The 11,923-nt window shown below is 40.1% G+C and overlaps 1 protein-coding gene across 1 annotated transcript in view; it reads right to left on the bottom strand.

Annotated features, from left to right (window-relative positions):
- The window catches only part of CTNNBL1 (catenin beta like 1), a 142,543-nt gene extending 135,525 nt beyond the window's left edge, over nt 1-7,018 (bottom strand). The window contains exon 1 of the mRNA XM_033095138.1: nt 6,871-7,018. Within this exon, the coding sequence (XP_032951029.1) occupies nt 6,871-6,900 (30 nt within the window). The 5' untranslated portion in view covers nt 6,901-7,018. The remainder of the gene's footprint in view (nt 1-6,870) is intronic.
- Nucleotides 7,019-11,923: the final 4,905 nt, after the last annotated feature.

Raw genomic sequence — 11,923 nt, forward strand, 5'->3', positions numbered from 1 at the left:
GACCAGTACTCTTCAAAATGTCAAGATCATAAAAGACACAGAAAATGACAATTAAATGTAATACGGAATCCTGGATAGAATCCTGGAACAGAAAAAGGACATTAGGGGAAAAACGGGTGACATTTGAATTAAGTCTGTAGTTTAGTTACTAGTATATAAATGTTAATTTCCTGGTTTTGATCGTTTTACTGTAGTTCTAAAAGATGTTAACTTTCGGGGATGCTGGGTGGGAGTATGTGGAAACTCTCTTTAGTATTTTTGCAAATCTTCTATAAGTTTAAAATCAGTTCGAAATAAAAAGTGTAAAAAAGAATACAGGTTTTATAGCGAGAGTATCGAGCAAGAGTATCGAGCATAAGAGGTCAATTCTGAAGTTAAAGATTTGAATCAAACTTGCTTGAAGTCTAACATGAAAGCAGAGATACAAGCCAGCAAGCAAACACAATGTTAGAACAAAAGCTTTCCTAAAGGGGGAAATAAACAGAGCATATTTGACGGCATGTACTAGCTCATTCACTCAATCATTAGATAATCATTTATTAGACATCATCAGTCATGGGGGAGACAATGCTAGGTGCTGGTCTCTGCTTCTCTGTTCACCGTCTAGTGTGCAAGGAGGCACATAAAGACGTGTTTTATGAGCTTCTAAAGAATGCACCAGGGGAGAGGAGAGAGGATAAGAAGGTTGCAAAGGGAGGAAATGAACTTAAGAAAAAAATCATTCGGGGGATGAAACAGAAAACGCCCTGAAATGGGAATAGCATGTGAGAATAGCTCTTTATCTGTTATTTATAGTCTCACTACTAACAAAAAGTAACTTCGAAAAGCACCAGTTTAAACTGTCATGCAAAAAGAGCCTATTTCATGATGCTATAAAATGATATCACGATTAGGATAATAGTCTCAGGGTTATAGGCCAAATGGGGCCAGCACAGAACGAAAAATGTATTTGAGCACAAAGTGTTCAGGCTTCCAATAGTTTCTTACACACACACCATCAACAAATAACACAACAGATAAGCTCAACTACAACACTACCTTAACAGAAAGAGGCAGATAATAAGAATTTCAAATGATAAACACACACAAGGAGAAAAAAATGACTATTAAAGCAAACTTGAACTAACAGTTTCTATACCTATTAGATTAATGGGAAACTGAAATTATGACAACCAGTAGTATCGAGATTGCAGTAAAACCAGGACACAACACTGCTCTTAGCACTGCAAACTGATAAAGGATTATTCCATACGAGCATAAAAGACAAAAGACTATGTATTGCTTAACAGAACCACAGCTGAAGCGACCCCATCAGCTCCTGCCACTCCCCTCCATTTACTCCATGCTTGGAACAGTTCACTCCCATGCTTTCGCTCTCACTAATCTAGTCAAGAATGACTCTCCTCGGCCTCCTTCATTACCCACAGAATTCCTATTCATTCATCAAGGCTGAGATTCCAATGTCATCTCCCTTTTCTTCAAGGACCAAACCAAAGCCATCCCCTCTCCAGGCATTATCTCATCATTCCTTTCATTGTGCTGCCATAATACTTTATTCACGCAGTTGTTGAAATGTCTGTCTTGCTCCTTCAATTATGAATTCTTTAAGGTCCAGATAATGTCTTAATGTAATTTTAGTACAACATGAAATACTTAGCACAGGAAATGGTACATGGTAATTACTAAGGACAGATGAGAAGGAAAAACAGTGCCACACAAATAGAGAAATTCACTGCAATATTATCTCCAAGAACAAAAACCTGAAAACCACCTACATACTCAATTATAGAGGAACAATGTAGGGGAAAATGGTCAGTCTATCACTTGAGCAAAAACATGCAAACATTAAAAATAACATGAAGACTATGTAGAAACACAGAAAATATTTCTGGCAATGTGAAATTGAAACTATAGAACACAAACCACAATAGATATAGCCATGCAAAATACATAAGGACTATAGGAAAATAAAAAATATTTATTGGATTAGGGTACAAGGTTTCCTTTTCTCCAATACTTTCTTTTAATATTGTTCTTGCCAGTTTATTATCATGAAATTTGTTTTATTACAAAAAAAGAAATAATTATGGGGAAAGCAGCAAGATTATAGATTGCTGTAAGCACCTGCAATCCAAGGCAATGCTATGGTATTACTGATAGGTGTCAGAAGGAGTGGGTGTCTGCAATATTGCCAAAACCAAGGGTCCCTGGCCCCAATCTGCCTCACAGAGAATACTTCTCATGTCACAAAGCAAATTATTCCCACTGAGTCAAGCTGCACTACATATGAATTCTTTATTGCAAAAGTTCAGATGTAAGAACTTTTTCCAGACATCTGTGGAATTAGAATTAATGAGAATGCCCTGGAGTTCACATACATATCTATGCAGTAGAAACTTCTCAGCCCAGAAACTGCTGGGCACACTTCTTGATGAGATGTCTAAGCCTGAAGGCATCAAAAAAGTACATTTCCATATTGGGAACATAACTGGCTTCCTCTTTAAGACTCTTTCCAACACCTCCTGTCCACATTGTAATTCTGACTTCTCAAATGAATAGTTAGCACATGTCGATGATACAAGGCATATAGAGAGGCCCTTGCTACCTAAGTTCTACTACGGAAAGAACCGGTCTCAGCAGAAAATTGGACTCTTCCCACCAAGTGGCCCCAAAGTGCAATTTAGTGAGAACCAAAACAAAAGAGGTTACTTTCAATAAACATTTTTTTGACATTACATATTTTCTTTGCTTACCTTAGCCTCTGCATTGTAGGAAAGGAAAGAACCCAAAGTTATCTAGCCCAATCCTCTTATTTTATAAGTGATAAAAAAATAAAAGAGATGTGGAAAGTGACTGGTCCTGACTTACTCAGATAAATAATGATAAAGGTAGGATTAAAACTCAAATCTTTCAGATTTTCAGCCCCAGCTCATTCTACTACCTCAAGCTTTTTTATCCTTGAAATCTCTGGAGTTTTTGGCCTAAATAATTAGTATCACAGAACTTTAAAGCAAGAAGGGATCTCCAAGAGACTTACTTAATCCCCTCATTAGGCATATAAAGAAACTGAGGCCCAGAAAGATTAAGTGATTTGCTGTCAATATCTTGGATGGCAGGGAAAATGTATAACTTAACGTCATGAGAAGGGAGAATGTCTCAGCTGGAGAAAATTTTAAAAGAAATGTAGATCATTCTAGATCAGGAGATCAAAAGTGTGGTCCCTGGACCAACAGCTTCTTATCACCTGGGATCTTGTTAGAAACGCAAAGTCTAAGGTCCCGTGGGAGACTTACTGAATCAAACTATGGGGTGGGGACATTCAAATCAGACAACTTTGTTCCCGCATGTCCCTGAGAAATGAACGTCAGTGGTCATATTGGTAACATAATCAATGGCACTTGAAATTTACGCATTCTTCTGTATGTGAACCACACTTCAATATTTAAAGTTTTTAAAAATCTGAAAACAAAATGGAAAACTAGGTTTGGGTATTCATTTGGTTCCAGTTCCATGTCCACTCCTTAGTGGCTCTTTGACCTTGTCAAGTAACTTGACCTCTCTAGCTTGAGTGTCCTTTTCTATTAAAAAAAAAAAAAATGCCCCCTACCTCAAAGGGCATGTTGAGAATTAAATGTAAGAACTTATCTGAAAGCACTTTAGCTCAGCTTCTGGCACAGAGTAGGCAAGCAGTACACACAGAGGTTAGGAGCTCTGGCAAGGAGATAGGTACTTTTTTGTATCTCATCTATGCAACAGGGATTAAAAACAGCACCTTCCTGGTTATAATGATTTAGAGAGATGATGCAGGTAAGTGAAGCATCTTTCATATCTATAAAATGCTACTGTTTTCAAAGAGCTTTCGAATCCATTAATTCAGATAATCCTCAAGACATCCACAAAAGGATGGGTGCATTTGACTGATTCCAGACTAGATTCCAGACTGTACTATCTTTCAGTAACAGGAGGAGTGGACCCTGATCTTTCAGAAAGGAAAATGCATGAATAGTGCGTGTGGGGAATGAACAGAGCGAGAAATGAGGAGATCAGAATTCTGGTTTCAACTCCGCCGCTACCTGAGCCCACCACCTCAGGGAAGGCCCTTTACCAAAATGGAGTTCATTGTTCATTTGCAAACACGTGGGTTGAATGAGGTTATCTATCACAGCTCTCCAAATAAAATCAAACTCCTTATCATGGCCCACAGGAAGGCCTACACAGTCTACCGTCTGCCTGCATCTCCAACTTCATCCCCGCCATCTCCTGCTCACTCCGCATGTACCAGTTACACTGAAGCTCTTTCTGATCCTCTCAGGGCTGCACCAGCTTCTACATCACAGCCTATATATGTGTCATTCCCTCTGCCTTGATCATTCTGCCCTTTCTACATGATTGGTTCCTTCTCAACTTTTAGTCCTTTAATGTCCATTCCTTAGAGTCCTTCCCAGACAGTATTCCCTAAATAGGTCCTGTCTCCTACTCCCGGAGGTTATTTTCTTTAGCAGCACTGTCCAATGAAAATATATGGAAAGCCACAAACAAGCCAGATATATAACTTTACATTTTCTAATAGCCACATTAAAAGTTTTCAAGAAGGTGACGTTAATTTTAATAATATTTTATTTAAGCCAATATATCCTAAGTATTATCATTTCAACACATAATCAATATAAAATTAATATATTTATATTCATTTTTTTCATACTAAATCTTGGAAATCCAGTGTGTATTTTACACACATAGCAGATCTCAATGCAAACTAACCACATTTCAAGTGTTGACAGTCACATGTACCCAACGGCTAACACGCTAAACACTGCTCTACAATATTACCTGCGTACTCTTCAAAGCATTTACCACAATCTGAATTCTTGTTTCCTCACTTATTATCCTGTTACTTCCCAACAGACTATAAGCTCCACAAAAGCAAGAACTTTGTCTGCTTTGTTCAACGTCATATACTCAGTGGACACAGCACCTCGCATAGTGAGGGGTTCAATAAACATTTGTTGAGCAAATAAATGAACCTCTTCTCGCTTTGATATTCTAAGAGTCAATGAGTACCATTAACTCCAAATAGACAAACCACTCATTCAACAACTCTCCTATTTCCTTTCTTCTTTCACATTCAATTACCATCTTAAAAAGAGAAATCTCTTGGCTGTCTCTCTCCCCATTGCTTACCGTGTTTCCTGGAAAATAAGACCTAGCTGGACCATCAGCTCTAATGCATCTTTTGGAGCAAAAATTAATATAAGACCCAGTCTTCTTTTAATATAAGACCGGGTATAATATAATACTGGGTATAATATAATATAATACCAGGTATAATATAATTAATATAATTAATATAATATAATATAATATAATACCAGGTCTTCTATTAATTTTTGGTCCAAAAGACGCATTAGCGCTGATGGTCCGTCTATGTCTTATTTTCGGGGAGACACGGTACAAGTTCTGTCTAGTCTCCAAGGTCAGTTCTTTGTATAGTAGCTGAGGTAGTGGCACAAATATAACTGCTAACATCTACTAAATGTTTACTCTTTGATAAGCATTAGTCTAAGCTTCACAACAGACCTATGTGGTAAGTACCAACATTGCCTCCATTTACAGATGAGGAAACCAAGGCATAGACAAGTTAAGTCTTTTGTTCAAGGTTATAGCAGCCAGTTATTATTATAGCAAAACAAAGATTCCAAGCAACAGGGGCTCCAGACTCATGACTCTAAATTACCTATTCTCTATACTGCAGAGCTGTCTAATACAATATGAGGCCAGCTACATAGTAATTTTAGTAGCCACATCAAAGCGGTTAATAGTTACATAGTAAATAGAGACGGGTGAAATTTATTTTAAATATATTTTATTTCACCCATTATCCACAATAATCATTTAATTAAAATGGTCAATAACCAATGTTATTGATATAATTAATATGGTCGTGTAGTCAATATAAAAATTTTACTTTTTTCATACTGAGCCTTCAAATCCAGTGTGATTTTTACAGTTCCAGTACTTCTCAATTCAGACTAGTCCCATTTCAAGTGTTCAGTAGCCATATGTGCCTAGTGGCTACTAATATTGGAAAGAACAGCTCTAGTGTCACTCACAAGAAGCCTCTTTAGGAAATTAAAAGAGGGAGGAAAATTTTTGAGCTGGGAGCTAGCTCTTAATCCCAGCTCTTACTTGTTGAGTGACTTTGGACAAATCCTTTCTGCCCTCTAGGCCACCGTTTCCCCCTAAGTACCCCGAGCAAGGGGGACAAGATTCCTTGGGACCCATCCCAGGCTAGAATTCCGAACATCTCCCAACATCTGCAGTTAACATGGTGACAGCTTTCTACACTTTAAAATCAGCTTTCACATCCACTAGTTGACAGAGTCCTCAAACAATCCTACTAGATGGTCATCACTGTCTCCGTTTGATATATACAAAACCTGAGGCTCAAACAGGGCTAAATGACTTGTCCGAAAGCCACGTTAGCCTGTCAGTGGAGAAGCTGGGGCTCAAATGCAAGAAAGACCAATGCTGTCCGACCATCACCACCACAAACTCAATGACTGGAGAAGAGAGCTGAAGGTGGGTGGTGTGAAGCTAGTCTGGGGCCTTCAGAAGAGATGAAGGGACCAGGCCCCAGGGTAGGGTGAGAAGGGGCTCGAGTTTTGAGAAGGAATGAACTGAAAGAGACCAGGAGTGTCTCGAGAGGAAATGAAGTGAAATGAGAGGCTCGGATCTCAGTGGCATGAGAAGTCAGGGGATCCGGGCCCTTGACTGAGGTGAAAGGAGGTGAGATGAAGGGATTCTGGCACTGCGACCTGCCACCCCTGCCGGAGTGAGAGTACGGTCCCCCAGCCCTCTCGTCCCTCCTACCTGGTAGCTCAGAAGTTCGCCCACATCCATGGTTCCAGGCCCAGCCAACCACTGGTTCCCTCCACTCACGTCCAAACCGTGGCCCTCTTAGCAGCGGCTCCAGCCACACTGCCGAAAAGCGCCGTGAGCGGGGCCGCAGAGCCAATGAGGTAAAAGTGCGCGCGACACGTGAGCCAGCCACACTGCGGTTAAAGACAGCGCTACCGTAAAGTGCGCTGCGTTTGCGACAGTACTGCTTCCGCCCCGAGCCTGAAGGGGTGGGGAAAGAGGGCGGAGACTTGAAGGAGGGCGGTGCCCTGAGAGAAAAGACCTAAGGAGCCAAGGTTTATCCAGCGCGCCCCAAGTGCAGGGCGGAGTATTGAGTGTTTCGCAAGTGCTGTCACTTTTTTCCAGTGACTTAGACAATTTTATCCTTATTTTATCCTCATTTCACAGATAAGCAAACTGAGGCATAGAACTGCACTGTCCAGTACTATACCCCCTAACGTCATGTGGCTGGCTTCTGAGGGCTTGAAATAGGGCTAGTCTGAATTGAAATGTGCCGTAAGTGTAAAAAAAAATATACACTGGATTTTAAGACTTCTCTTGATTACGTGTTGAAATATTTTGGGTCTACTGGGTCAAATAAAATATAGTTTCACAAATTTCTTTTTACTTTTTAAATGTGGTTAGTAGAAAATGTAAATTATATGGGTGGCTCTCTTCTGTGGGACAGTTGTGGCTCAGAAAGGGTATTGTCCAAGGCCACACAACTATTACTGGCTGAAAAACTGTTGGTGATCACATTTCCCTCTTTGGGCTTCTGTTTATTCACCTATGCAAGACCCGGTGGGAACTGGATGATCTATAAAAAGGTTTCTTGTGGGAGAAAGTCGCCCATCATTGAAGCAAATCACTCCTGGGATTTAAAGAAGGGTCTACCTTCAAAGGGTGTTAAGCCTCTCCCCCAGTCCCCTTGGCCATTAGCCCCCTGCCCTTCATGTTCATATTTGTCTTAGTCCCTTCAGGCTGCTGTGGAAAAAATATCATACCCTGGATGGCTTATAAACAACACGATTTATTTCTCACGGTTCTGGAGGCTGGGAAGTCTAAGATCAGGGCGCTGGCAGATTTGTTGTCGGGTGAGGGACTACTTTGTAGCTCATAGACGGTGCCTTCTCACTGTGTCCACACGTGGCAAAGGAGGTGAGGGAGCTTTTTCCAGCCTCTTTTATAAAAGCATTAATCCCATTCATGAAGGCTCCACCTTTATGACCTAGTCATTTCCCAAAAGCCCCACTTCCTGACACTATCACCTTGGGAGTTAGGATTTCAACTTCCAAATTTGGGGAGGACACAAATGCTCAGACCATAGCAATATTTATAACCATCTTCCCCACCCCATCTTTACTATCTCCAGTTATACAGGAATTATTTTTATTCTTCAAAGGGCTAGATCCTCTCCTTTTCTGTCGGGCTACACCTCATCCAATTCTTTCTCATCCTTCACGTCTCACATGTCACTTTCTTAGAGTAAACTCAACTCACCTTTAGTCCAAGTAGGCACTCCCTTCTCATTATTCGCTTTCCTAGCACCTCCTGTACTACACATATATTTGCTTTTGTAATTTTGTACTTAGTGGTTGATTATTGTTTATTGACAGCCTCATTTGTTGGGACTCAGGCTCTGTGAGAGCAGGAATTACAGGTGTTCACCATTAAATCCTGCTACAAGAAGCCTAGCACAGTGCCTGACACAGGGGGATGTTTCACAACGAGCCTTATGGGTCGTAGTAAGGAGACTAGATTTAATTTTAGGAGCATTGGGAAGATATTGAAAGGTTTTAAGCAGAGGAGTTTTGTGATTTGTTTGTTTGTTGGTGTTTTAAGAATCACCTATGCAATCTGCTTGGAACTGAGTTATTTCGGTGTCTTTTCCCATTCTACTTAGCTGTAAGTAGGGACTGTGCCTTGTTTGGGGAGGCAGGATAGAGTCATGGTGGGGATATGCCCTTCAGAACTGACCCTTTTAGAATTATGTCCTAGTTCTTGGTATGCTGGAGCCGACTTGTATAGACAGATGTGCAAGAGCCTATGGTTACATTTTCAGGAAATTTGCAAGCAGGTTGACATCAGCTTGGTTGCTTGAAATCAGCCATAATGGGAGTGTTTAGATCATGGAAATCAACAAATGCTTCAAATCAGGGATACTGGTTTTTCAGAGAGTTGGTTATTAAACATTTACCAACACACCACTGATTCTGGCTCTAGTCAAAGTTCTACCACATCTCCCTGTGTGCCCTTGGTCAAGTTACTTTCTCTCTAAATTGCAATGCCCTCATCTGTAAGGTGACTCCTTCATTCACTCAACAAGTATTTACCGAGGGCCTACTCAATGCCAGACATAATTCTAGGCTCTGAGGATATAGAAGTTTATAAGAAAAAGTTCCTGCCCTCTTGGAACTGACATTCTAGCTGGGAAGGAAACCTAAGGAGGAGGAAGATATCATTACGATCCTTATTTTACAGGAGTGAAAACAGAGGCCCGTGACTTCACCTCTATGTTCCTGATTGACTCACCTGTAAAGTAGCGATTCAACGGAATTTACCTCATAAGATCAGGGGGAATTTACCTGAGATGCTGCATGCAAAGCCCTTAGCACAGTGCCTAGAACAGAAAAGTGCTAATTGATGTTTGATGTTCGTATTATGAGGAGTTGAGCAGGACTGGGGGGAACGGTGGGAAAAAGGAGACATTCCTTATCCTCTTTCCTTCGCAGGCATTCACATCTTGTCTGTGTGTGTTTAGAGACCAAGCCTTAAAACACAGAATTATAAGGCAAACCCCTGTGAGAACCAGGTTCGGTGAGCACCTTGCAATGGGGATAATGTGCCCTGACATGGAAGGCTTTTTCCAGCGGAGGGGCCATTTGGACTGGGTTTAAAGGATGAGGAGTGTTGCCCACAGAACATGGTGGGAGACTGGTGACCCAGGCAGAGGAAACAGCATGAGAAAATATATGGTAGTTGGACCATTTCTTGTAGACAGGGCATAGGGTGTGTGGCGGGAATGGTGGGAAATAGATAGGAGAGGGTGACTGGGGAAGATTATGGATGGGGTCGCCAGATTTAGCATGTAAAAATATAGGATACCCAGTTAAATCTGAATTTCACTTCAACAACAATGAAAAATTTAGTATAAATATGTTCCACGCAATATTTAATATCATACTAAAAACTGTTTTGAAATTGAAATTGAACTGGGCATCCTATATTTTATCTGGCAATCCCAGTTATGGAGGATGTTGAATGCCATAGTAAGATATTTCAGTTTTATCTTGATGAGAGAGTCCATTAAAAATTCCTTGGGAACCTCCCTGGGGATGAGACTTGGAGCACACATCCTTCAGGTCTCAGCTTAATGTCACCACATCAGAGGAGTCTTCCCTGACTACGAGATCTAAGACAGTTCCCCCTCCCCTCAAGATTCTCTGTCAAAATTCCTGACCATTATCTTCAGAGCACTTGAGATTTGTGTTCCTATATTCATTTGCTTTTTACTCATTTGGGATCTGTTTTCCCTTCCGTATTCTAAGCTCCAGAAGGGCACAGATTGTGCTGTTTTGTTCACCATAATAACCTCAGAATCTAACACAATACCTAGCACTTAACTGGCCCTCACTAAGTAGTTGTTGATTTAATAAATGAGCCATTCAATCTACTGATTGATTGATTGATTGATTGATTGATTGATTCATTCATTCATTCATTCATTCATTCATTCCTGGCACTAATATTATCAAATACCTTCAAATCCCTACCCCAAATCCTAACAACATGCTATTCCAATTTTAAAGGTGAGGAAATGGAAGTCCAGAAGAGCTATGTGAATACTAAGTGAAATAAGCCAGACAGAAAAAAATAAATACCTTATGATCTCATTTATACGTGGAATCTAAAAATAAAAGACAAAACAAACAAAACAGGTTCATGGATATAGAGAACAGATTGGTGGTTGCCTGAGTGGGGGTGGGGGTGGGCAAAGTGGTTGAAAGAGGTCAAACAGGTACAAATTTTCAGTTATAAAATGAATTATTCATGGGGATGTTATGTCCAGCATGGTGAGTATAGTTAATAACACTGTATTGCATATTTGAAAGTAGCTGAGAGTGGATTTTAAAAGTTCCCATCACAAGAAAAAAATATTTTGTAACTATGTATGGTGAACAGATGTTAACTCAACTTATCATGGTGATCATTTTGCAATATATACAAATATCGAATCATTACATTGTACATCTGAAACTAATATAATGTTATGTCAATTATACCCCAAAACAACAACAAAAAACTAACAAGGGAACAACAACAAAAAAAAGCTAGCTATGTGCTATGCATCCAGCAGTCCAAAAACATGTATTGATGATACTAATTTCAGAGTGGCATCCACGAGAGAGATGGGAGAAAGGCACCACCCAAGAGACCAACTGCTGTGCTGTAACCATTTTTAAAAAATGTAATATGGAAGAATTATCCCTTCCAGAAAGTTTTTAAATAGCTGTGGGCTTTCGGTGCTCTAAGATGTAATCAGAGTTGCTTCCTCCATCTTTCATTGCCCTAGTAAATTATTTATTGGAAAAGCCTTAAAAAATATATTCTCAAAAAAAAAACACTCATAAAGTATATTTATCACCAATATTGAGCTCCTACCCTGCAATTGTGGACTGATTGGAAACATGACAGTGATGAAGAAATCCTGACTCCTCAATTTAGGCATTGAATGAGTTGGGGAAGGGTTACAGGAAGAGCAGTAGAAAGAGTGATATGTTTTCTGGGGAGCAGGATACAGTTTTGGGGGTTCAGGAGGGAGTCCCTGTTCCCTCTGCCATTCTTTCCCAAAATCTAGGTCCCCGGATCCTCTCTAATATTTTTATAAATAGTTCTGAAAACTGATATGTAGAGAGCTTAGTTACTAGCCCACAGTCAATAGAGTTTGTAACTGGCAATACTCCAATCCAAGCCTGTCTGACTATGCATTTCACAATTGGGATTTGGGCTCAGTTAAACTTTCAAA

The sequence above is a fragment of the Rhinolophus ferrumequinum genome, chromosome 23, assembly GCF_004115265.2.
Source record: "Rhinolophus ferrumequinum isolate MPI-CBG mRhiFer1 chromosome 23, mRhiFer1_v1.p, whole genome shotgun sequence".
NCBI classification, from domain to species: domain Eukaryota; kingdom Metazoa; phylum Chordata; class Mammalia; order Chiroptera; family Rhinolophidae; genus Rhinolophus; species Rhinolophus ferrumequinum.